Raw genomic sequence first — 27,734 nt, forward strand, 5'->3', positions numbered from 1 at the left:
GGGGGGGGGCGTGATGCGAGAGGGCTGAAGGGGGGGGCGACTTGAGCAGGGCGCTGCCAAGGGACCCTGCGCGACCAAGGCAGCAGGGCGCTGCCAAGGGAGCAGGGTGCGACCAAGGGGCAGGGCGCTGCCAAGGGCTGGAAGAAGGCGGCGGGCAATGGCGGGCAGCAGGCAGACAGGAGCTCCTCCAAGCGATCCTTCTCTTCATCCAATTCTGACTTTTGATGCAGAACATCCAGATTTGGCTCTGTATGAGTGTTTACGAAGCCCTGGGACAGCAAAAACTGATGTATCTTCTGATACCACGTATGACGTGCTTGCTTCAGCCCATATAGAGCCTTCCTGAGCTTGCATACCTTGTACATAGACCTCCTCTTTAAGATCTCCATTGAGGAAAGCGGTCTTGACATCCATCTGGTACACTGGACAACCATAAAATGCAACAAGAGAGATGACAGAACGAATGGTCGTCATCTTGGCCACTGGAGCAAAATTCTCCTCATAATCTATCCCATCCTCTTGTGCATACCCCTTGGCAATCAAACGGGCTTTGTATTTCTCAACTGTGCCATCTGAATGGTATTTCACCTTATAAATCCATTTTGTGCCAACCACATTTTTCCCAATGGGCGCATCAACCAAGTCCCATGTGGCATTCTTCTCAATGGATTTAATGTCAGCTTCCATAGCTTTCTGCCATGCCGGATTATGCTGAGCATCCTTTAAGCTGTGAGGCTCATTTTCAGCTTCCATCATTGAGGTCATCAAAGCAAAATTGAACTTTTTCTGATTTTTCTGAGTGTTGGCCCTAGTTTTCCCCAAAGTAGGCTGATCCTTACCATCTTGAATGGTCAACCTTGCCAAACGTGGAATAGATTTCTCTTTTGTACCACTGGGGGCTGCATCAACATCTTTAGTTGCCTCACGACGTTGATAATGCCTCCAAACATGAGGCGGTCTATTCTCTTTATTTGGCTGCAAATCTGAAACATTTGAGGGAGAGCCATCCTGAACATGTGGCAAGAATGAGAAGTAGAAGGGGAAGCATCAAGAGACTCCATCTCATCATCCTCAAACTGGATGATGTCCAAAGGGGTGTCATCGTATGGTGGCAAGTCTGCACTGGCAGGCTGCATTTGAATCGGCCTTTTCCACCTCGATTGAAGAATGGGTTCCCACTCAGTCAATCCGTTACCGCCCACACCAGCCACGAGAACCGTCACTTTCTCAAAAGACGAGCTACAGCAGTTGCAAAAGGATTTGGAGCATGAGTGTTCCACGACTCTCTTCGCACACATCCATGGCTCCCACCCCTCCAGGTCACAAGCTAGAGATTGGATGCTTGTGGCGCTTTCCCAGGACCTCGCCCCCCACCTTAAGGATGTTTGTTTGTTGGGACAAGGTTTCTTTCAGGTGTGCCTAGATTCCCCGGATGTCACGAGAGACCTGCTACAGGCCGGGTTTCTATTTCTAGGCTACAGGAGGATTTTTTTGTTTCCCTTTCAACTGGGCTTTGACCCAGTTGAAGAGGACAAGCAAGGAGTTTCTGTTTTCATCAGGTTCCCTGGTCTGCCCTCAGTTTATCACTGGCTTCTTTCAGTTATTGGCGAGAGGTTTGGTGTGGTAGCAGAGATACCCTCTCTTCTTGGCGAGCCCTCTTTGGCTGCTAAGGCGGTCAGGATGGATCAAGTACCCAGGGTTAGGGTCATTGTCCAGGACCCTAATATTTCAGATGACCACATCATGCTACAGTGACCCGATGGGTCCTTCCGCCAGAGATTTGAGGTTGCAGGTCGGCAGGACCGGTGCAGGATTTGCAGATCCTCGGGACACTTCGCTAGAGATTGCCCAAAGAAGAAAAAGAGGCCCAGAAAGTAACCAGCTCGTACTAGCTTATGATAGAAAGCAGGAGTAGGACCTACCACTCCACAGGCACCACCTCAAACACGGGCTCCCCCCCTCCTAGGGCTACATGAGTCCCTCCTTCACCCTGCACCACCTCTGGCCCACGGTGAGTTCCGATCGCGGTTAGGCCCTCTACTTCAGATCACACATCCACCGCTTCGAAGGCTACCTCCTTGGAGCCTCGAGAGGAGACTAGTGTTCAAGAGCCTTGTTCGACTCCACCCCAGGATCAGCAGGCTGTACCTTCCTCAGCAGCCCAAGTTGTTGGCACCTCATCCGCAACACTTCTTGATCAAGACTCAGTACAGGTGCCTCCTTCTGTGGATAGAGGGAAGGAGGTCTTACATTCTCTCCCTGCTTCGGTAGGAATCCTTCATACCCCCTCCCCAGGATTGGCTCAACAGAACTCCTTTTCTGCTCTAGAGGACCTCTCTGACCTCCCAAATGATGATTTTGTACCTTCCACTTTCGGAGAGCCAGTTATCGGCATCCCTTTTGAGAGATCTTTCTCTCTTTCACATGTGGACTTTGCTCCCCTTGGACCTCGTGTGTATGGCAGGAGGTCAGCTCCAGTGGAGGGTTCTTTTTCTGCCACCAGGTCGAGTAAGGTATTCCAACCCGCTTCCTCCCGCCAATGAGGATAGCTATTTGGAATATACAGGGATTGAGCGGCATCCCTCATCGCCGTCGCAGACAACTGATTAGGAATTAGCTCCATCCAGGTGTTTCAGGTGGTTCCCTAGACATGCTTTTCTTCAGGAACACAAACTGGATGTCAGACATTGCTCCAAGTCAGGTAAGCTGCTTTTAGGCCGGACTTTTTGGCTTCCTGCCTTGGAAACCAGAGGAGGTACATGCATATCAGTTTCAGATTCTCTTCTCCCTCTGATCATTGGACACGGTACCATAACCTCCTCCAGGGCCTAGTGGGTTTTACTTCTGATTGACGGATGTAAGGTTGGTTTCCTCAACCTCTACACTCTGAACAACAGAGGGGACCGTGTTCTGTTTTGGAAAGAGTTGCTCTCGTGGGCTGACATTGCAGATTCGTGGATTATTAAAGCTAACTTCAACATGGTTGAGGCACCTTCTGATAAGCAAGGGGGCAGAGAAGGTGGTATTCATTTCCTCGAGAGAGCAGCTTGGGATGCCTTCTTGTTCAGATTCAGTGGCAGAGATGTTTGGTCAGATGATGCATTTCATGTTCAATCTCAGTCACTTTTGTTTTCATGGTCGAACCATAGGGTGCAGATGCCTATCCATGCCCGGATTGACAGATTCTATGTGGATGACTGGGCTCTTGATAGAGGGGGGACAATTTGCATTGCACCTGGTGTTTCCACTTCCGACCATTTTCCGATAGTTTTGTCCATCTCAGAGGCCCATCTGAGAGGACGGTCTCACTGTATCAGGATCCCCGATGCCTTATACACGGATGAGACTCTCACAGAGGCAGTCTTGGAGATCTGGGTTTCTCACATGCAGGGGGGGTGGCCAGTCCTTCACATGTGGCCATAGCACTTGCCAGTATTAGCAAGTTTTATCACTCCATTGCTAGTGCTCGGCAAGGTGAGGTACTCAGGTGGGAGATTGGTATCCGTCGGCAGTTGGCAGCCTTGTAGAGGGAGGAGCAAAAACGACCATCAGATGCTTGGATACAAGAGCGCCTTGCTACGGCAAGGGCTCACTTGCATACATTGCTTGATCAAAGAGCAGAGTATGCCTTCCATGCACGGGAGTCCTTTTGGATACAGATGGGAGGGAGAGTCAATAAACACTTTTTCTCTACACTTGGTCCCAAACATAGTAGAGAGAGTGTCAGGTAGCTTATTGACTCTGACGGCGTTTTGCAGTCTCATCCGGATACCATCATGCACTTAGCGACAGCTTTCTATGCCTCCCTTCTTTCCGCAGATCTTGACACACAGGCCAGAGATGTGGCTAGAGATGAGATTTGGCAGAGTTTACCTATGTTGGTCACACCAGAGATGATATGCTCACTTGATGCACGCTTTACCAACATAGAGTTCAAGAGTGCTCTCTCTGCCCTTCATAAGGGCAAATGCCCTAGTTCCGATGGTCTTACTCCTTTTTTTACAGCCTTTTGCGATAGGTGATCATATTACTTCAGCCCTTCAGGGCATTTGGGACTCAGGTGAGATGCCTGACTCACTAACCGAGGGACTCATACACCTTATCCCGAAAGGTGGCAACAACCCATTGGAGACCCATCACTCTTTTGGGCACTCTATACAAATCCTGGCCAAGGCGATCAGCATCCGGTTGCAGCCCCTTCTTCTAGACCTCATCCATGATACTTAGACAGGCTTTGTGCATGGCAATAGCATATTTGATAATATATTTTCCTTTTGGGAAGCCACATAGTGGGCTATGCAGAGAGCGGGCAGAGGTTGGCAGTTCTACTCCTGGACTTTGAGCAAGCCTATGACAGAGTAGATTGGGGTTTTCTTGAGGGCACTCTTCTATGGTTTGGATTTTCAAATGCATGGATTAGAGGGGTGGCCTCCCTTTACAGATCAGCCCATAGCCAGGTTTTGATTGGAGGGGTAAGGGGTGACAGGTTTCAAAATTCCAAATCAGTTCGTCAGGGATGCCCTTTAGCCCCCTTCCTCTTTCTCTTTGTGGCAAAAGCTATGAGTATCTTCCTTAGATATGAGGCTGAGCTTTATGGGTTGAGATTGCCCTTGAGACAGGAGCAGGAGCTTCTTGACTATGAGTTGGCTGATGACTCTGCTATTTTTATTGAGGCCTCTTCACAGTCACTTGATTCTTTCCGGACGGCCTTGGATATTTTTTGCTCAGCTGCAAGGGCACATATTAATTGGCATAAATCCTTTGGATTTTGGATCAGCGATGAGGACACTCCAGGCTGGGGAGTTAACATTGGCTTTTCTTGGATTCAGAGGGGTGTTCCTGTCATATATTTGGGATGCCAGGTAGGATTGGGCATCTCTCCAGCACAACAGTTTGCCCCAGTACTAGAAAGTATAAAGAAAAAGCTCCTTTTTTGGAGCTCAGCCAAACTTGACCTTGCCTCTAGAGTTGTGGTAGGTTCTCTTGGCCACCGCCTGGTTTGTGTGTTCTTGTTGGTGCCGGTCACTCAGCTCATTAGACTAGTCATGAATTTTTTATGGAGTGGACTTGATGGCACGCTAGATGTTGCAGCAAGGGTGGCCTGGGAGACTCATGCCTGGGTAAGAACCTTGGAAGGATTTCTTTTTTGGACGCATTCAGGCTTGCACACCTACCTTAGGAGATGATTGGGTGGACAGCCCTCGCTGGATTTTTACTTCCGCCTCTCTCAGGTCTCCTGCCTCTCCTCTCATGACTACCATTATCAAAGCTTGGGGGAGCTTCAAGAACACTCTTCGAAGGGTTCTGCCCTCTACCCTTGAAGAGATTTATAGACAGCCGATCATTTGGAATGATAGCTTACTTAATGAGCATGGCAGACCTCTTGGCACTTCCCATTATATGCAGTGGTCTGGGTGGAAGAGAGGCCCCGCCTACATAGTGGGCACTTGGAAGGCTTTTACCAGGCTACCTGAGGATCAAAGGCTACAGTCCGTGAGTCACCTTAGAGGGGTAGCACACATGATTCAGCAGATAGATGCAGCCATCTTGGTGGAATGGACAGTTGAGATGCCTATTACTTCCACCACTTGGATGGGAGCTTTTTCGAGGACAGTAGTTCCTCTACAGGTGATCGCTCTTCGAGGTCTCGGGGAAGATGCTCTGGTCTTTGATGTTGGGGATGGATGTATACTCTCTAGATCCACGGATGATATTCTTCTAGAAGTTGCCTTTCAGCTTGTCAAGATTGCTAGTTTTGTGAACCATGGAGCAGGGTTGCAATGGTACTTAGACCCCGACCTTCTGCTATTGGCCCTGGAATCCTGGAGGTTGTGGTTATATGGAGGTGCACCTATCAGGTGCTTGCAGTGGGACCCAGGAGAGTGGGAGTGGATAGATCATGGGCACCGAGAGAGGGGGATTCCCTTCTTTTGTTTCACGATTGGTAATGCCAGGAGATTTCAGCAGAGCAGTAGAGGTTGGATTCCCTCCAGAGCCCCCCATTGGGATAGCTTCTTCATCACCGTAGATTTGCGTAGGAATTTCTGGAGGAGGCTCTGGAAATCCCTCAGAAATAGAAAGATCACTCTTTTCTTTTGGATTTCTATTCATGGAGGGATTGCAGTGAACCTGTGGAGATCACGATTTGGGGCTGATCCCACTTGCCCTCACTGTCATTCTGCAGAGGAGTCAGTGCGACATTGCCTTTGGGATTGCAATCAAGCGATAATTCTTTGGAAAGGAGTTGCTTTGATACTCAGAATTTTTCATACTTCCCCTTTCTTCATGACTTGGGGCTCAGTCGCATGGTTATCCCTTACTAGGCCCCAGGTGTTTTATGAGGGTGAGCCTTCTTCTTGGGCACTCTCGATCCGCCGACAAGTGATAGAGCCCTGCTCTCTTCAGGATGTACCACATATTCCTTTCAGAGCTTCAATGTTTCAGTGAACACCTCTTGGGAGATTTTGGCTAGCATTTCCTCTTGGCACATTTGGAGAGCCAGATGCACAAAGGCCTTGGATGACACCCATATACACCCATCACAGGTGTTCACGGGTATTTGGAGTGACACGGTTCACACTTTGATAGACATATGGGCTAGCATGCAAGGCCCTTCACAAGCAACCTCTTCTAGGAGGGCTGTATTTCTTCGAGTTTGGAGGGGTTCTCCCTTTTTCTCGGAGGTTGCTACCGGATTGAGATGGCACTATCAGCCCCAATCCTTTCTTTTTAGCTCTTGAGATTTTCATGCATTGCATGGTGTATCCCGTATTCCCGTATGGAGCTTGCTCTAACAGTTTTCTTTAATACTTAATAGAAGTCTCTTTTTTGCCAAAAAAAAAAAAAAACTGCACTCATGAGGATGCCTTAGTCTTTGATGTTTCTTCGGGGGGCAGGCTGTCCAGATCCACAGATGATATCTTGTTGGAGGTACCGTTTCAGCCAGTCAGGATAGTGGGCTTCATGGAGCATGGCTCTATCTTAGAGTGGTACTTGGATCCTAACCTGCTTCTCATCGCCCTGGGCTCATGGAGGCTGTGGCTCTATGGAGGTGTCCCAATTAAGTTTTTACAGTGGGACCCTCGGCAATGGGAATGGATAGATGAAGGGCACGGAGAGAAAGGCATCCCCTTCTTTCGTTACACGGTCAGTAATGCCAGGAAATTCCAGGTCAGCTGTAGGGGTTGGAGACCTACCAAAGCTCATCATTGGGAGAACTTTCAGATTTCTGCTGACTTGCAGAAATTTTTTTGGCAAAGGCTTTGGAAATCCCATCGGAATAGAAAAATCACTCTCTTCTTTTGGCTTTCTATTCATGGTGGGATAGCAGTGAACCAATGGAGATCTAGGTTTGGAGCTGACCCTTCTTGCCCTCATTGCCTTTCTGCTTTGGAGACAATATAACACTGCCTTTGGGATTGCAGACAGGCGAGAATCATATGGAAGGGTATTGCAAGACTTTTCAGCACTTTTGTTCACCTACCCTTCTTCATGACCTGGGGATCAGTGGCTTGGCTCACTCTTTTAGGGCCCCAGGTCTTCTTTGAGAGACTTGACTCCTCTTGGGCTCTTCACATCCGACAAACATCTGACAACATCTTGTGGAGTCATGCTCTCTAGAGGATGTTTAGGCCACTCTCTTCAGAGGTGCTCATTCCTCAGTTGACTCTCCATGGGAGATCTTAGCTAGCATTGCAGCATGGCACATTTGGAGAGCCAAATGCACTGAGGCTCTGGAGGGTTCTCAAGTTAACCCTTCTTAGATCTTGGCCAGTACTTGGACAGATACGGTACACACTTTGATGGCCATTTGGGCTGAGACTTCTACAGGGTTGACTTGGCATTTTCAGCCTCAGCCTTGGTTTCTTTCTACCTCATTCCTCTGAGGTGTTTTCACTACATGCTTAGCATGTTGTATTTCTGCACAGAGCTTGCTCTAGCGAGTTTGTTTCTTACTTAGTAGAAGTCTCCTTTTGCCAAAAAAAAAAATCTGCACTCAAATCTAGATGTGACATGTGGCATGTCTAGGACTCACTAGACTATAAAACACCCTCTAGATACCTAGAACACTCATTTTTTACTCACTTTCGCTTCATATTCCAACAATGGTCAGCAAGGAGTCGTCTAGGCTCTCTTCAAAGTCTCCCTCCATCCCAACAGCTTCAACCAACAGGCTATGATATGCCACAATTGTAGCTATGACACCCTCTCCATATGCACACACATACCTATGAGGAGGTCTTTACCAGTCCATCATTGGGCCCCATGAAAAAATTAATTATCTACAACAAGAGGTGAGAGATTTAAAGATGCAACTAGGGTATGCAGTGGCCAGAATTTAAGTCCTTGAATTAAATATCTAGTTCATACTGAAGTACAAACTCTTAAAAAGGAAGTAACTGTAGAGTTTGATGCAAAGGTAAATAAAGCTGACATCTAGGAAGCGATCTACACACATGCAGTTTGACGTGACAATGCTTTGAAGATCAGAATCGGGAGGCTCCCTAAAGGATGGGTACAAAGAGGAAGACTCTTTTAGTGATACTCTAGCACATGCCAAAGCGGCCATGCCTAGTATTGATTGGACAGTGGACAAGGACGAGGATCTTGATGATGAAGATGAAGCTAGAGCAACCCATATCCTACACTCTAAATGCCATAGTATTATTACGCTTAACTCACAAGATCTATGTGTCAAGCATCTCCAACAATCCTACAACCTAAAATATCTTCTCCTTCCTTCAGCTACGTCTTTTTGTGACCTGCGGATAATGTGACGCTTCTATCCGGATCTAGAAGCAAAGTCACAGCTTTGTGTCTTCAGCAAAGTTGTAGAGGACCTTGAGTACTACAAATTTTGTTTTTCAATTATTGAAATCCAAGTTTTCTGTGAAAAGTTATAGCCCTTGCAAAAAGTGACGAAATTTGTTTCTACGAGCGAATTTTTGTTCTGGAGCTCAATGATTTGATAGCCCAAGCATGATGCAGCCAGCTCAATGCGGAGCTATTCATCCTCTTCATCGTTGACCTCTTCCAGCCCGCCATTTGCTCCTTCTTCCGAACATTCTCTTGGAGCTGCTACCCACAAGTTGGTGCCCGCCAATCTGCTCCACGTAGCTTTGCTGCCCACGCAGCTGTGAGCTCTTGACATTACATTGTGGTGACTCCTTCACGTGATTACTCCACACTCTGGTGAAGACTTCATGAGCTAAATGGGAATTCTCCGATACTACTCCGACACACTCTACTACAGTGATCTCTCTGATTAGTGCATCACATCGAGCTTGATGTAGACCACTCTACATCAACAAGTAACTTCTTCAACATTGCTTATTCGATTGGTGCCTGAGGTACTTCGCATTGATTGACTTCCCAATTGGTCATGGTACCTGAGGCTTCTACTTCGACATTGGTGATTCTCCTTCCTACATTTTGAGAGTCATCATGTAATTGCTCCATGTAGCTATTTATGGACTTCACCGACACATATTTTGGGGCATTCCTGCCTAGCGCTTCATCGACATCGCCATCGACTCACAGGGATGTGCACATGTGCACTAGCTACTTGGAGGACATCTCTTTCACAAAGAGATATTTTTATTTATTACTACATGCTTGATGTATTTTGGGGTCCTCTGCCCTAGGTAGTCCCCCTAAAATGATATGTATTGAGTGTTTGGTTTTCATTGAGTCTAAAGGTCCTCTGCCTTGGATAGTCCTCCTAAAAATATGTACTGGTTTTCCTTTTTTGGTGTGTGGCTTTCTAACATGTCTTGTTATGAAGCCAAGGGGGGATGTACTATGGGAGCCATGTATTGGCTTTGATAGGTTTAGAGGGGGATGTATTGTGGGAGCCATGTATTGGCTTTGATAGGTCTCGTTATCAGGCCTAGCCGAGTTCCGGGATGTTGGTGTATTCCTAGACCTATGAGCTGGTCATGTAGCTATGCTATAATGTAAGCCTCTGAGCATGTTGAGTCTCAAGCCATGAGAGTGCTTGGATCAACCTCTGAACACGCTCAGACTTTAGCCTTTGAGTTACATAGGGTGCACAGTTTGATGACCATCATTGTCATGTTCTATTCTTGGTTGCATTCCAATAGTCCCTCACCTTAGACCATCATCTTGGTTTTATTCCAGTAGTCTCTCACCTTGCCTTCATGAGGGGGTGTTAGAATATGAAGCCAAAGTGAGTCAAAAATGAGTGTACTAGGTGTCTAGGGGGTGTTTTATAGTCTAGTGAGTCCTAGACATGCCATGTGTCATATTGGGAGCTATCCCATATACACTATGGCTTTCTAGAGTCTAGTGTCACACTATATAGTATTGTACTTGTCTTGAGTCTTGAGATATCAGTCAACATCAAGCTTTATATCATGTGAGTATTTTGGTTATCATTGCCTAGCACTTGTTCTTTCATTTTCCTTTACATTTTGCTTCTCATTATGCTTTCCACATTTCCCTTCCGTTCCTAGCTAGCTACTAGATCTCTTCGAGTACTTGTCCATTGCTTTCATTTTCTTTCCATTTCATTTCCATTATGCTTGTTATCTTTCCTTTCCATTCTTAGTGTTAGCTTGCTTCTCTCCCTACCACTATGATCTTTCAAGCTGCTCTCTAGCCATATCCTTGCTCCTAATTCTCCTATAGGCAGATGACGTGGTCTTACTCTCTTCCTCAATAGAGAGTCTCTAGCAACACTTAGATGCACTTCATACCTTCCATGAGAAAAATGAACTTGAAAGTCAACCTTGGTAAAACCAAGGTCATGATCTCCAAACACATCCCAAGCAGCCATGCACGAATAGCATTTCACCTTGGATGGGTCGCTGGTAGAGGTGGTTGCATCCTACACATACTTGGGGGTCCTTTTCTTCGGTCAAATCTTCAAGATGCGACCAACATTACAAGTCCTCGTTGAGTGCAATCCTCTGAATGCTCTGACCTGTATCCGGTAGGCTGGGGAGATCTCATCAATCTGGAACATGTGTCATCCCTCTGTCAACCAAGCCACCATCCCCCAAGTGTAGTCTCTGTGAAGACTTTGCATGCATGTCATGATCCTGAGGGCTCTCATCTAGATCCTCGCTGTGCTACAACAGCTCCATAGGCAGTGTGGGATAGTCTCCAAGACACCATCTGAGCAGCAATGGCACTGCCCCTCTACTCGCATCTGCTCCAACCATGGGCCGATGGGCAAGCCTCTATGGGCTGCTGGCTAGAAGAAGTAAGAAATCTTCCTCGGCCGCAAGCTGGACCACAACTGCATCCAAAACCTGGAGCGAACATCCCGGGGCACTCTTTGGGTCTTCCAGTGTCTCTCCCTCAAGGGAGTCCTTCTGAAGTCTCTTGCCAATCCGTGTGGTGTAGGAAAAGAAAGGCACCTCATCTATCGTCTCAGGTAGGCTGCCCCTGGAGGGCCAGAACCACTCCCTCGGTCCCACTGGACCTTCCTCAAGGGTCTACCCTCCCATAGCCAGAGGCGCCATCTAGAGGCATCCTGCTCTGAGATACTGCAAGGATTGATGTGCCACTCCTTCCCCCAGCGTCCTACCACTCTGATCATCTACCATCAAGACTTTCATCCATCTCAGGGTCGCTCCTAGTGAGGGGCTGCAATAGGCCTCCAGGTCCTACACGGAAGAAGCCGAGGTGCGTGCTGCCGGGGTGCGTCCTGCCGTGCTGCATCAAAATCCTCAAGGGAACACTAGTACATGAAAACTGCCCTAGCCATCTGCTGTCTTTCCAAATGTGAAGTCCTTCCCACCAGGACTCAAGAATGGCTAAGTCGATCTCGCCCATCTGCTGCCCTGCCCCTCTCAGATGCGCTAGGGCGTCAAGCCTCTCGCCTCTGCCTCCATAGGTAGTCTGCTCCAGTGACCAAAAGGCCCTGCTGGACCACTGTGCCACTGTGCCCAACCAATGTGAGTCCGTTGCCCAAGCATACGTCCCTCCCGGGCCAAACTTATCGGAGACATATTGGGTTCTACTTCAAAGACTCAGATTCCCTACGAAGACTTGAGCTAGAGATACGACATACTCGCTAGTAGAATGAGGCACATATCATATTAGGGGACCTTCCTTCCATGCTCACCAGACTAGAGACATGATCCACAAGAGTGACGGTGGCGCTTGTTCATCACAGGGCCATAGCTAGGAGACCATGGTGGATCACACATGTCGGCATCTGCCAGTGTTGCATCACTAGTTTTATGCTAGCATATAAGCCTCGCACAATGATGCCCCCTCCGCAGGGTTGATGCCTTGCCATCTCCCATCCTTTGAGCCGTAGAGTTTTTATCATTATGTATTGATGTTGTTGTGATCACATGATTTTGGTTTTTATTTTTGTGTTCATCATGGGTGTTGATGTGTACTTAGTGGCTCCATCCCTCAGCTCATTGTATTAGTTTTCTTTTAGTCACAATAACCCTTTGGTCTTCCAAGAATTTCAATATACTCTCTCTCTCTCTCTCTCTCTTTCTCTCTCTCTCTCTCTCTCTCTCTCTCTCTCTCTTTCCTCTTTATAAATTTCAAAATTCACGCGAAAAAAGAAGAAACAAGGAGCCTTTGGATTCTTTTGTTGTCTCTTGTGCCTTCAATGGCGTCATGATGATGTCACACATCTTCCACATGGCAGGTCTACACAAGTAGATGATCTAAGCTCTGATACAACTTGTCACAACCATAAATGCAGGATGCTTCTTGTGTGGATAATGATGCAAAATTTGAGATAGATTGGCCCTCAAAATGGGCCCACATTTTTGCTGAGATTTCTCTAAAATGCTCACACACACCAACACATGCATGCAAATGCCCACACAACACATGATGAATGATGTGAGAGGATACAACCTCTAATGCCGCTTGGGATCACATCCCTTAGACATACCCCAATATTTTATCCTTAGCTTAAAACAATTTTAAGCCTACCATGAATTAATGCAATATGCATGCAAACACTATCTTTCCTTACCACAATTCATGGTCTCATCTTGTATAGGGAGACAGATATAGTCTTACAATGATCCTTCTATCAAACGCTTTTGATGTTTAAGAAAAAGACCTTATATCAACATGAACGAGTCCATTTCTAAAAGTTCTACAAACAATGCTAGCCAACGCAAAATGAAAATGCAAGTAAACATGTAGCACTCACAAAGTATAGTCGCCCAGCCTCAATCAAATGCTTTCGCCAGTCCTTTCCATCACTTGCCTACATATAGGTAACATCAGCATGGGAGAATTTTCCATGAAGCACAAAACAATTGGATAAGGGGATTTTGACCTTTTGTGTAAGAAGTCTCTATTCCTTCAAGTATCTTTCCATCAATTCACGGTTAGACAAAAGCACACTACAAATATAAGAATATATCTTCTTGGAGGAAAAACATTATTGCATTTTTTAATCTCTAAATATAAATTCCAGGTTTTTTTTTCAAGAAAGAGACTTCTACTAAGTATCCTTGAGAAAATGAAGGAACATGGTGGAAAGAAGGAGAGAGAGAGGGTAGGCTAGGGAGAGAGGAAGTGATACTCAAAAGGAGACATAATGAAATGCAAATGAAATGACTAGAGCAATGAACAAAAATGAGAGTACTCACATGTAGACCAAAGAGCTTGTAGCTTGATACTTAATTGATTTGACACTAGACAAGTACAGCTCTTATATAAGAGCACACACACACATATGAACACCTATGCATATGGGATAACTCCCAATATGACACGTGGCATCCATAGGACTCACTAGACTATAAAAAACCCCCTAGACACCTAGTACACTCATTTTTTACTCACTTTGGCTTCATATTCCAACATCACCCATGAAGGCAAGGTGAGAGACTACTAGAATGGAACCAAGAATAGAACATGACAATGATGGTCTAAGGTGAGGGACTATTGGAATGGAACATGACAATGACGGTCATCAAACTGTTCACCCTATGTAACTCAAAGGCTAAAGTCTGAGCGTGTTCAGAGGTTGATCCAAGCACTCTCATGGCTTGAGACTCAACAAGCTCAGAGGCTCACGTTATAGCATGGCTACATGACCAGCTCATAGGTCTAGGAATATACCAACATCCTAGAACTCGGCCAGTCCTGATAACAAGACCTATCAAAGCCAATACACAGCTCCCACAATACATCCCCCTCTAAACCTATCAAAGCCAATACATGGCTCCCACACTACATCCCCTCTCGGCTCCAGGGGCTAATGAGAGACATGGATCCACACATCAAAACAAAATAGAAAAATACATCTTTTTAGGAGGACTATCCAAGGCAGAGAACCTTTGCTCAACACACATGATTTATTTGCATTCATTTTGGGGGACAACATAGGGCAGAGTACCCTTGACTCAAACAAGAAAGTAGTAAAGATATATTTCATTCATTTTATGCATAGCAAGGGCAGAGAACCCATGAGACCAAAGTAGCTACCACACAAGAGTGTGTACATCCTCGTCCTAGAGTGGAACAACTGCTACTCGAAACTAAAAATACTCATTAAAAACCTCCAATTGGGCCAAAGGAAGATCTCTAAGAAAATGTCCATTTGTTTTTTTTTTTTTTTTCAAAAAAGAGACTTCTATTAAGTAAGAAAGAAACCCGCTAGAGCAAGCTCTGTGTGGAAATACACCATGCTAAGCATGTAATAAAAAACACCTCAGAGGAATGAGGTAGAAAGAAACCAAGGCTGAGGCGGAAAATGTTAGGATCTCCCATGGAGAGTTGACCGAGGAGTGAGCAGCCCTGAAAAGAGTGGCCAGAACATCCTCTAGAGAGCACAACTCCACAAGGTGTCGTCAGATGTGAAGAGCCCAAGAGGAATCAAGTCTCTCAAAAAATACCTAGGGCCCTGAAAGAGTTAGCCAAGCCACTGATCCCCAGGTCATAAAGAAAGGTAGGTGAACAAAAGTGCTTAAAAGTCTTGCAATCCCCTTCCATATGATTCTCGCCTGTCTACAATCCCAAAGGCAGTGCTGTATTGTCTCCAAAGCAGAAAGGGAGCGAGGGCAAGAAGGGTCAACTCTGAACTTGGACCTCGAATGGTTTATTGCTATCCCACCATGAATAGAAAGCCAAAAGAAGAGAGTGATTTTTCTATTCCGGTGGGATTTCCAGAGTCTCTGCCAAAATCTTTTTTGCAAGTCAGCAGGAATCTAAAAGTTCTCCCAATGATGAGCTCTGGTGGGCCTCCAATTCCTACAGCTGAGTTGGAATTTCTTGGCATTACTGACCGTGTAACGAAAGAAGGGGATGCCCTTCTCTCGGTGCCCTTCATCTATCCATTCCCATTCCCCAGGGTCCCACTACAAAAACTTAATTGGGACACCTCCATAGAGCCACAGTCTCCATGAGCCAAGGGCGAGGAGAAGCGGGTCAGGATCCAAGTACCACTATGAAAGAGAGCCATGCTCCATGAAGCCCACTATCCTGACTGGCTGAAACGGTACCTCCAACAAGATATCGTCTGTGGATCTGGACAGCCTGCCCCCTGAAGAAACATCAAATACTAAGGCATCCTCATGTGGGTCAAGAAAAGCAATCACCTGTAAAGGAACTCCCAATCTCGAAAAAGCCCCCATCCAGGTGGAGCAAGTAATAGGCATGTCATCTGTGTCCACCCAATCCAAGGGCAAGGCTGCATCAATCTGTTGGACTCTCCTTGCACTCCCTCTGAGATCAAGAACCATCTGGGCCTGTTGGTCTGCAAGAAGCTTCCTGAAGGCTTTCCATGCTCCCACTGTAGATGCAGGGCCCCTCTCCCATCTTGGCCACTGCATGTAAGGAGAAGCTCCAAGTGGTCTGCCAAGCTCATCCAAAATCCTGTCATTCCACATGATAGGCTGCCTTTCAATCTCTTCAGGGGTGGATGGGGGAATCCTGCAAAGAGTACTCTTGAAGCTAGCCCATGCTTTCAGGATAGCAACCATAAGAGGGGAAGAGGGAGACCTGAGGTGGGCTGTGGTGAAAGCCCATCTACTACTGTGTGTCCAATCCTCTCCTGAAGTGGGCGTGCGAGACTGTATGCATCTGATAAAAAAATCCATCCAAGGCTCTTGCCCTGGCATAAGCCCTCTCACAACGAACTTGCAGAGTAAAGCTCTGCACTATAGATTTGGGTCGATGATATTCAAACCCCCTTCTCTTGTAGGAAGAATCAAGGTCTCCCAAGCCACCCTGGCTGTAACATCAGTTGTGCCATCTAGACCACTCCATAAAAAGTTTCGTACAGGCCTCTTAAGCTGAGTGATACAATCCCTAGAGTGGCACCAACAAGAGCATACAAACCATGCTGTGGCTAGAAGAACCTGGTTAACCACCACCACCTTGGAGGCCAAGTCAAGTTTGGCTGAGCTCCAGAAAAGGAGCTTTCTTCTGATGCTTTCCAACACCGGAGCAAACTGTTGTGAAGGAGAGATGCCCACCCCAACCTGGCAGCCCAAATATCTGACGGAGATGCCCCTCTGTACCCAAGTGAAGCCAATATCATTACCCCAATCCGGGGTGTCATCAAAAACCACTGGATTTATGCCAATTAATGTGTGCACCTACAGCCATGCAAAACAAATCCAAGGCTGCTCTCCGGAAGGAAGTGAGTGTCCTGGGGGAGGTATCCAAAAAAATAGCCGTGTCATCTACCAACTCACTATCCAGGAGCTCTTCTTTCCGGCAGATAGGAAGCCTCAGCCCATAAATATCAGCTTGAGATCTAATGTAGATACTCATAGCTTCCGCCACAAATAGAAAAAAAAACGGGGCAAGAGGACATCCCTGGCGGATGGATCTGGAAATCTGAAACCTGTCCCCTCTTACCCCCACAATGAGCAACTGGATATGGGCTGATCTGTATAGAGAGGATACTCCTCTAATCCATGCATCTGAAAAACCAAAGTGAGATAGAGTGCCCTCTAAAAAATTCCAGTCTACTCTGTCATAAGCTTTCTCAAAGTCCAAGAGTAGAATGGCCAATCTCTGGTGGCTCTGCATGGCCCATTCTGAGGCCTCCCAAAATGAGAAAATATTATAAAAAATACTTCTGCCATGCACAAACCCTGTCTGTGTGTCATGAATCAAATATGGAAGAAAAACATGTAGCCATAGACTAATGGCTTTTGCCAGAATCTTGTAAAAAGTGCCCAATAGAGTGATGGGTCTCCATTGAGACACAAGATTCCTATTACCCCCCTTTGGGATGAGATGAATGAGACCATTTGTAAGTGAGTCCGGCATCTCACCAGAGTCCCACACGCCCTGCAGGGCTGATGTAATGTGATCACCAATCTGCTCCCAAAAAGTAATAAAAAAGGACGGGGCAAGTCCATCTGAACCTGGGCACTTGCCCTTGTGAAGGGCAAGTAATGCAGTCTTGAATTCTGCATTGGTGAAAGGTGCATCTAGAGAAACATACATCTCATCCTTCACCAATATAGGGATACAATGCCAAATAACCTCTTTGGCATCATGAATGGCCTGTGTGCCTGGATCTGCAGTAAGAAGGGATGCAAAAAAATTTGAAGCTACACGCATGACAACATCAGGATCTGCTGACTGTAACACCCCGTCTGAGTCAACAAGCTGCGAAACACTATCTCTACTATGTCTGGGCCCATGAGTAGAGAAAAAGTGTTTGTTGACCTTACCACCCATCTGAATCCAAAAGGATTCCCGTGCATGAAAGGCATATTCTGCTCTCTGATCCAACAATGTCTGCAAATGAGCCCTTGTTGCAGCAAGGCGCTCCTGAATCTAAGCATCAGTGGGCCTCTTCTGCTCTTCCCTCAGAAGGGACGCTAACTGCTAGTGTATACCAATCTCACGTCTCCTAGAATCAGCGACTGTATGATAATAGTCACTAATTTCGGATAAGGTTGCAGCTACCTGAGATGGGTGGACAGCTCCACCCTGTATGTGAGAAACCCAAATCTGTAAAATATCCTCTGTGAGGCTCTCCTTTGCATAAAAAGCATCCGGAATCCTGACATTGGCAGAGCATCCTCTCCGATGAGGCTCAAGAATCTGCAACACCATTGGAAAATGATCTGAGGTGGAAACCCCAGTAGAAATGCATACAGATCCTCCTCTGTCAAGTGCCCAATCGTCTACATAAAATCTATCAATCCGTGCATGAATGGGCATGTATATTCTCCTGTTCGACCAAGAGTACAGGAGTGACTGTGGCATAATATGAAAGACATCATCCAACCAAGTGTCTCTGCCACTGAACTGAAAGAGGAAGGCATCCTAGGCTGCCCTCTCCAAAGAATGAATTCCACCTTGTCTACCGCCCTTTTTGTCTGAAGGCAATTCAACCATGTTGAAGTCGCCACCAATGAAACAAGAATCTGCAACGGGGGACCAAGAGAGTAACTCCTTCCAAAAGGAGATCCGCTCCCCTCTGTTGTTGGGAGCATAAAGATTGAGAAGACCAATCTTACGCCCTCCAATCAAAATAATGATCCATTGAGCTCTAGAAGGGGAGATAATATCATGACCAGCAACTAAGGGGAGAATAGAAAGAGAGACCGAAATGTAAGTACCTCCCCTTGTGCCCATAGCAGGCGACCAGAAGGTATGTCCTGAAAGCAGTTTGCCAGACTTAGAGCAATCACTGGCATCCAGCTTGTGTTCCTGGATAAAAAGGATATCAATAGCACCTCCAATGACGCTTGGATGAAGCTGGTTCCGGATCAGCTGCCTACGGCGACGGTGTGGAACTCCGCCTAGGCCCTGTATGTTCCAGCTGACTATCCTCATCGATAGGAGGATGCTGGATGGAAACGCTTACCCAACCTAGTAGAGGAGACCAGCTTCCCCTGGGCCGAAACACTCCTGCTAAGGGCAGGAAACTCAACAGGTGAAAGGATCCCCACACATGCTGAAAGGGAGGCCCTGTCAGAAGGAATCCCAATGACTGGGACCCCTAAGGTGGAGGCCACAAACTCCTCATCATCCATGAAAGTCGCCGAATCTGCCAGTGCCGAAAAAGAATTCCTGATAAGCAAGTTTGGCCGAGTGCGAAGCAGACCTGCACTCGTGGAAGATGGAGGAGAAGGACCTGCCAGTCCTCTATCAGCAGAACTGGAGTTGGGGGTTGAGGAGGCCTGTGGCTGGGGTGAAGAGGAATCAGGAGCCCTCATCTGCACATGTACTTTCTCGGTTGTCCTGACTGTGGCAGGAACAATCTACGGGGAAGAAGTACCTGTAGCCCCCTCGTGGTCAGAAACCAAAGTGATTGGGGCCAGTGGATCTGAAGGCCCCTCTTGATGTGGAACTGTAGTATCTGGGGCTGCAGCAACATCCACCTCTAGATTCTGGAAGGCGTCTGTCTGAACAGGATCAAAAGTTTCCTCCTGAGGTAAGGGAGCCGCTCTGATAGCTCTCCATCGTGGTACTGAGTGTGCTGCGGGCATTGGGCACCCTGCTGCTCCTGGTGGTCCTGGGGTGTGCAAAGCAGGGTGCCCTGTTGCTCTTAGTGGTCCTAGAGTGCATGGTACAGGGTGCTGGGGAGGTGCAATCGTGGTAGTATGTGAAGGAGCCGCACCAGAAGACCTCTTGGATCTTTTTCTCTTCCTTGGGCAGTCTCTAGCAAAGTGCCCAAGGGTCCTGCAAATCCTGCACTGGTCCTGTCTACCTGAAATCTTGACTTTCTGTAGAAAGAGAGCGCCTTGGGGGGGTCTCCTTGGGGGGGAGAGCAGCGGGGGGTGGGAGAGGGAGGGGGCGGGGGAGGAGAAGGGGGCGGGGGGGCTGCTGGGGGAGAGGGAGGGCGGAGGAGAAGGGGGCAGCGGGGAGGGGGGAGGGGGAGAACAGCGGGGGAGGGAGAGGGAGGGCGAGGGAGGGGGGCGGGGGAGGAGAAGGGGGTCGGGGGGCTGGCAGGGTAGAGGGAGGGCGGAGGAGAAGGGGGCAGCGGGGGGGGGGGAGAGGGATGACGGGGGAGGAGAAGGGGGGCGGGGGGCTGACAGGTGGGGGAGAGGTAGGGCGGGGACGGAGAGGTAGGGGCAGCAGGGAGGGAGAGGTAGGGGGCAGTGGGGGGGGGAGAGGGAGGGCGGGGAGGAGGAAGGGGAGAGGGAGGGTGAGGGAGGAGGGAGAGGGGGCTGGCGAGAGGGAAGGGAGAGGAGGAGCAGCGAGGGGGGGAGAGGGGGGGCAGCGAGGGAGAGGGAGAGGGAGAGGGGGCTGGCTGAGAGAGGGAGAGGGGGGGGGCAGTAGCTCACGGGTGTTGGGGTAAAGGCACATTGCCAACCCTTCATTAAAAGATAGGACACCTATGACTGTCTTAAGACAGTCATAGGGTAAACCTAATCCTAATAAAACACAAGTGAGTTTGTGGTGTGGCTCATCATTCTTCACACCCGCACTTGAGTGTCACTCTCTCTCACTCTCACTCTCTTGCTCTTCTTCCTCCTTCACTCCCCCTTCAACTGGTATCAGAGCCATTTCCCTTCAACTCCCTAGTCTACCCATTCCTTGCACTCCCCTCTACTCCTTCCGTACAGACGTACGGACAGCGCCGTAACGTCGTCCGTACAATCGTACGGACGGACTGCGGCGGCGCAGCAGATCAGTGCGCAGGCGGCGCAGCAAATCAGGGCGACAGCGCAGGCGCGGGCTGGGGCGTGGTCACGGGCGGCGACGCGGGCCTCCTTGCACAGCAGCTGCTAGCTGCAGCTCGAGGCGCCGCATCTAGCAAGCAGCCAGCAGCCGCATAGCAGCTGCTACTAGCTGCTAAGCTCCTCTCAAGGCATTGCGCAGCTGGATCTCTCTTGACGTGCGTGTGTGTGCGTAGGGAGCCAGGCAAGGACTCGACACTTTTTTTTTGGGAAGCGTGCCTACTGCAGGTACATAAAGTACATCGAAACTCTGCAGGTACAGAAAAGTACAGCAGGCACACATTTTTTTTTGGAAGAGGAATAGTGCTGAAGCACTCTGTTTTGTGCATGTACGCGCAGTACATGAAGCATTCCTGAAGCATTTCAGCTGTATACTGTGCATTTGTTGAAGTACAGCAGGTACTCTCGTGTCACTCACGCTTGAGGTGACTTGTGCCACAGTGGTGGTGTTTGCGCAGTTACTTGTTTTTCAGGAAGGTCAGATGCTTGTTTTGCAGAAGCTTCTATGCATTTACTGAGTGCAATTCTCAGTTTTGGGTGACCATTTCAAAGGGCTTTTGCCTGGATGTGTTTGCAGTATATGCCTTGAGGCAGTGTGTAGCCGGGGAGCACACATTTGCTTTGTTTCCGCAGTGCATTTGGTGACATTTGTTACAGGTCACATTCTTTGTACGCACTTTGAAAATCTCAGTTGAGCCATGCTTGGTCAGGGCGCATCGAGTTTACTCGGTCCCTAACTGCCCATCGTTGACAGTGCTCAAAAGATTTTCTTCTTGGTGTTTGTACTTTGTGATTTGTGTTGTTACTGAGTACACAGGGGCAGTCTATGCATTGCACATTGTCAGGTACAAGTGTCAGAGAGATTTTCATATTGCATGCTACCTCAGTGTTGAGGTGTTCTCCACTTGATTCAGGTGTCAGATCAAGGGGCTTTTGCCTAGACTTTGTTTGATAGCACTTGGGTTACCGACAGAGATCTTCAGATGCATTTTCTCCCCTTGGTATAAGGGTGATTGCTTGGGATTTATCCCATTTACTGTTGCAGGTTTTATGACAGGCTGAAGGGTCATTTACTGTTTTTGGGTGTTTGTCAAGTGGTTTCTGCAATTTAACTCAGTGCAATACCTCATCTGAGGTGGGAGAAGTGATCAGTACAGTCAGTACAGCAGTGTTTACAGCAGTGTTTGTGGTTTGTCAGATGATTATGCACTGTTAAGCACTTGTTGAGCAGCTGCAGCAGACTGAAATTACTGTTTTTATGCCTCTTTGAGCTCAGAACAGTGTGTCAGAAGGTACAGTATTTGCAGGGTCATTTACTGTTTTGCTGCAGATTTTACTGACAGTAAAAACAGCACCATTGAGAGTGCTTCTGGCTCTTGAATAGAGCAGTTTTTTCTGAGAAATCAGAATTTTTAATCAGTCTTTTTACTTCCAGGGAGTCAGGTACTTTCCTCATCTGATATGGCATCAGGGGGAAGTGATTCTTCAATTCTGAACATAAAGAAACTGGAAGGAGCACACAACTATGCATTATGGGCAGAACAGTGCTTGAATGTACTTCTGTTAAAGAAGATTGCTAAGCCCATAAGGGTGAAGGGTGTCAAGCCATCTGACATGGCAGCTGATGATTGGGAAGAGCTTGATTTGTCTGCGAGGGCAACTATCATGCTCACTATTTCAGACACTCTTGTGTTCAATGTACAGGCTGAAAAGACCTCTTATGGTCTATGGCAAAGACTAGAAGAATTGTATGCCCAAAAGAGCTCAGCCAGTAAGGTTTATTGGCTGAAGAAGCTGGTCGATCTTCGCATGAAGGAAGGTACAGCTATGACCTCACACTTGAGTGAGTTCAATGCCATTTTTACACAGCTGATTGCACAGGGGTTGAACCTTGATGAAGAGTTCAAGGCTACTTTCTTGCTGTGTACCCTCCCCGAGAGTTGGGACACTTTCAAGACCACCCTGTCAAACTCGAATGCCACTCTTATTTATGCTGATGTAGAGAGCTCTCTCCTTATGGAGGAGATGAGCAGGAAGAATAATGCGGGCAGCAAGTCTTCAAATGCTTTGCAGGTACAGGACAGAGGCAGGACTCAGCAGAAGGGGAGATCTGCTAGTAAGTCCAAATCCCGCAGTCAGTCCCGTGGCAAAAAGGACATTGAATGCTTTTATTGTGGCAAGAAGGGACATGTGAAGTCTAAGTGCTTCAAGTTCATACGGGATCAGAAAGCCAAGAAGGCTGAAACAAAGGATGCAGGAAATGCAAGCAAAGGCAAAGGCAAGGCCAAGGCAAATGACTTGGATGCAGTTAATGTTGCAGCAGAGGACAGTGACAGTGACATACATGATGTTTTATGCTCTTCTGCTGTAATAGCACATGCTTTGGTTATTGATGGCCATGACATGCACACCTGGCTCTTGGATTCGGCCTCTTTTCATGTTACTCCTCATAGGGAGTGGTTTACTTCCTACACAGGTACTCATGGAGTTGTTCATCTTGGGAACAACTATGCATGTCAGATTGCAAGGATTGGCAGTATACAGATAGTATTTCTTGATGGACGGTCATTTATGCTTGATGGTGTTCGCCATGTGCCGCAAATCAAGAAAAATCTGATTAGCACTGGCTTATTGGATGAGAGTGGTTACCACACCACATTTGGGGATTCCAAATGGGTGATTACTGATGGCCAGACTGTAGTGGCTGAGGGTTTTAAGAGTGATACCTTGTACCCTCTTTATGTTTCCAGTGTGGGTAATCATGTTGTTGCCATAACCGAGCTGCCAAAGGAATCATTGTGGCATAGCCGGTTGGGACACATGTCTGTTAAAGGAATGCAAGAACTGTCACGTTTGGGTTATCTGCCGCCTCTTTCTTTTTCAGATTTGCCTACTTGTGATCATTGTATATTTGGCAAGCACTCTGTCACTCCTCATAAGAGGAGAACTCCCCAGAATAGAGCACCACTTGATCTAGTGCACACTGATTTGTGTGAGATGCCACAGTTATCACTAGGGGGTGCAAAATATTTTATTACTTTCATTGATGATGCCACACGTAAGGTGTGGGTCTATTTCTTGAAGCATAAGGGAGATGCCTTAGATGCTTTCAAGAAGTTTGTCGCTCAGGTAGAGAATCGGACAGGTCGTAGGTTGAAATGCCTCAGATCCGATAATGGGGGTGAGTATGTGTCACATGCTTTTGTGCAGTTTTGCCAAGCTAAGGGCATCAAACAGGAACTCACAGCCCCTCATAATGCATCTCAAAATGGTGCAAGTGAGCGTATGAATCGAACTATTCAGGAGAAGGTTCGATGTATGTTGTCTTATGCTGCATTACCCCATGGCTTTTGGGCAGAAGCCGTGCAAACAGCAGTTCACATTATTAACAGGTCGCCAAACAAGGCTTTGGAGTTGAAAGTGCCAGAGGAGGTGTGGTCTGGCAAGCCACCTTCATATAAGCACTTACGTGTATTTGGCTGCGAGTGCTTTGCTCATGTACGCAAAGAACTGCGCACCAAACTGGATCCAAAGTCTATCAGATGCATCTTTATGGGTTATGGTGACGAAGGTGAAATGGGGTACAGGTTATGGGATCCCGTTAAACGGAAGATTATACGCAGCAATGATGTCATCTTTAAAGAGGATAGTGTACACAAGGAACCCGTGCAACTTGTGGAATACAGGAGGGTTATTTATGATGATGTTGGACAGCAAAGAATGCCCATTTATATGCAACAGCAGGCTGCTGCAGATAACCCCGTTCAAGAGGGTATACAGGCTGAAAATCAGCCAGATAATTTTGTTTGCCAATGATGCACCACTGGATGTGCCAACAGATGGGGCTGTAGAACAGCCACATATGGTGGTACAGCCACCCGTCATGCATGAAGAACAGGCTGGACAGCAGCCTAATCCGGAACATTTTGTTAGGAGGAGCACCCGTGCACAACGGCCTCCTGCCAGGTTTGTTCCAGGAGCCAATAATGTGGCTGATTTTATCATGCTGACAGATTGTGGTGAGCCTTCCAGCTTCAAGGAAGCTATGGGAAGAACAGAGAAAAAGAAGTGGGAGAAAGCCATGCAGTCAGAAATGGACTCCCTACTTCAGAATGATACATGGGACTTGGTGCAGTTACCTGCAGGCAAAAAGGTTTTGCCATGCAAGTGGGTTTACAAAGTCAAAGTGGATTCAAATGCTTTACCTCGGTATAAGGCCAGATTGGTTGCCAAGGGATTTAAGCAGGAAAAGGGCATTGACTTTGATGAGATCTTTTCCCCTGTAGTCAAGATGACTACTTTGAGAGCAGTGTTAGCTCTTGTTGCTCATGACGACATGGATTTATGTCAGATGGATGTGAAGACAGCCTTTCTTCACGGAGATCTTCATGATGAGATCTATATGAGTAAGCCAGAGGGATATGCTGTTAAAGGGAAAGAGCAGCTTGTGTGTAAGCTCAAGAGGAGCTTGTATGGACTCAAGCAGGCGCCAAGGGAATGGTACAAGAAGTTTGATGCCTTCATGCAGTCCCAAGGGTATCATCGGTGTGAGACCGATCATTGCTTGTACACCAAACGGGCAAAGGATGGCAGTTTGATGCTACTCATTCTATATGTGGATGACATGCTTATTGCCAGTAAATCTCAGCATGAGATTAGTGCTTTGAAGAAACAACTGCATAAGTATTTTGACATGAAAGACTTGGGTGATGCAAATCATATTCTTGGCATGCGTATTACTCGTGACAGGTCCAAGGGACTTTTGTTTCTGTCACAGAAAGAGTACATTGATAAAGTACTGCAGAGGTTTAAAATGGAGGGGGGGAAGTCCATTAGTACCCCGTTGCCTCCACATTTAAAACTCAGCAGTAAGGACAGCCCCAGATCAGATGATGATAAGGCTGAAATGGCCAAGGTTCCGTATGCATCTGCCCGTTGCCTCCACATTTAAAACTCAGCAGTAAGGACAGCCCCAGATCAGATGATGATAAGGCTGAAATGGCCAAGGTTCCGTATGCATCTGCAGTTGGATCCTTGATGTATGCCATGGTTGCCACTCGTCCGGATATTGCTTTTGCGGTGGGAGTCATCAGCAGGTACATGGCAAATCCAGGCAAGCGGCACTGGGAAGCAGTGAAAGGTGTCTTGAGGTATCTCAAAGGTACCAAAGACTTGTGCATATGCTATGGTAGGCAGGATGCATTGGTGCATGGTTTTACAGATTCAGACTATGCAGGGAATGCAGATAACCGGAAGTCTACTGCCGGTTATATTTTCACATTTGCAGGAGGTGCTATATCATGGGTGTCTCGGTTGCAGAAATGCGTTGCACTGTCAACCACAGAAGCTGAATATGTTGCAGCCACTGAGGCCTGCAAGGAAGCAATATGGCTTACTCGGCTGGTGGGAGATTTGGGCATTACAGGAGATATGCCAGTTTTGCATTGTGATAGTCAGAGTGCTATCATGTTGGCAAAGAATCTGGTCTTTCATCAGAAGACCAAGCACATAGAAGTGAAATATCATTTCATCAGGGAGGTACTGGAAGACAAGCGACTTGAGCTTGTGAAAGTGCATACTGATGATAATCCTGCAGATTTGCTCCCTAAGAGCTTGCCTACAGAGCGGTTTGCACATTGCCGCCACATCATGGGATTAGGATGAGACCATTCTTACTTTATGGTCTTGTATACAGTAACTGTATATTGCTGTAATTTTTATTCTTTTCTCCCCTTTAGGCACATTGGCCTTTAGGTGGGAGGTTGTTGGGGTAAAGGCACATTGCCAACCCTTCATTAAAAGATAGGACACCTATGACTGTCTTAAGACAGTCATAGGGTAAACCTAATCCTAATAAAACACAAGTGAGTTTGTGGTGTGGCTCATCATTCTTCACACCCGCACTTGAGTGTCACTCTCTCTCACTCTCACTCTCTTGCTCTTCTTCCTCCTTCACTCCCCCTTCAACGGGGACGAGCAGCAGCAGATGTGGAGGAGCGAGAGGGAGATCAGATGCTTCACATGTGTTTGGAGCAGAGGTCCGCTCACTTACAGAGGTATTACCAGAGCCCTAAGGACATTGATGTGAGAAGCATGGAGTGGGTGGTGTGTGGACCTATGACACTACACTACACTGCATTGCGTGTGGTGACACAAGAGCTGCTAGGGAGTGCTATAAGTTGGAATAGAAAGAACAAGCTTTAAAAGGAGACAAGGAAAGGACAAAGGTCATGACAAACAATGCAGGAAATAGTAGACACAGAGGGCACAATGCTAGCCGGATGCATATCATAGAATGAAAATGGAACCTTATACACCAATCCACCTTAGAGATGAAGCAAAGATCACTCATCCAAGATAGCAATATAACAGGCGAGCTCATACAAAGGATGGATGAGGTGATTAGATCCTTTCACGGTGGAGGAGATCCTACTACGGGATGGGGGCTCTTGTCGGAGGGGAAGTCGCCCATCCCCATCATAGATCCAACAGTATGGCATACATATGCATGCTCTCTATAAGATGGCCCAGGTCAGGCACCACCCGATATGTCCTCTATGCCTAGGCCCACTACGTGTCATTTGGTCACTGCACAGAATGTACGGGCTGCCTTTCTCCGGCTTCATAACCGGAGATTACCAGATCATGAGGGACTACACACTGAACACTCTGCACATGGACAGGACGTCTTGACCCTGATCCTAGCATAACTGTTCAACCATGCCGTATGCCATGGCTTCCTGTCTACCTGGATCACCACCACCATAGTACCAATACACAAGGCAGGTGATCCCATGGACATTGGGAACTACCACACTCTTATGATTGGCCATACTTTGGCTAAGATATATGGGTCGCTCTACTAGAGAGGGAGATCAGCAGCCACACTGAGGGTCATGGGCAGCGAGCTCTTGGACAGGCAGGTTTTCGGAGAAAGCACTCCACCCTACCACATTTTCACCTTGAGGGCTATTATTGAGGAGGCAAAGTCGAGGCATCAAAAAGTCCACACTTGCTTCATAGACTTTCGTAAGACATTTGATATTGTCCCACGTTCTCCCCTGATTATGAGGTTACAGGAGTTGCAGCTCCCAGAGATCATGATTTGGGGGGTCATGA

At 47.3% G+C, this 27,734-nt stretch overlaps 1 protein-coding gene across 1 annotated transcript in view; it reads right to left on the reverse strand.

Annotated features, from left to right (window-relative positions):
* Window positions 1–27,734, reverse strand: part of LOC147890734 (intraflagellar transport protein 57-like) — a 264,145-nt gene that overhangs the window by 189,188 nt on the left and 47,223 nt on the right. The window contains exon 12 of the mRNA XM_087389811.1: window positions 13,160–13,216. Within this exon, the coding sequence (XP_087245937.1) occupies window positions 13,160–13,216 (57 nt within the window). The remainder of the gene's footprint in view (window positions 1–13,159; window positions 13,217–27,734) is intronic.

The sequence above is a fragment of the Dipteris shenzhenensis genome, chromosome 18, assembly GCF_047967505.1.
Source record: "Dipteris shenzhenensis isolate YYH24624 ecotype China chromosome 18, Dip_SZ_1.0, whole genome shotgun sequence".
NCBI classification, from domain to species: Eukaryota; Viridiplantae; Streptophyta; class Polypodiopsida; order Gleicheniales; family Dipteridaceae; genus Dipteris; species Dipteris shenzhenensis.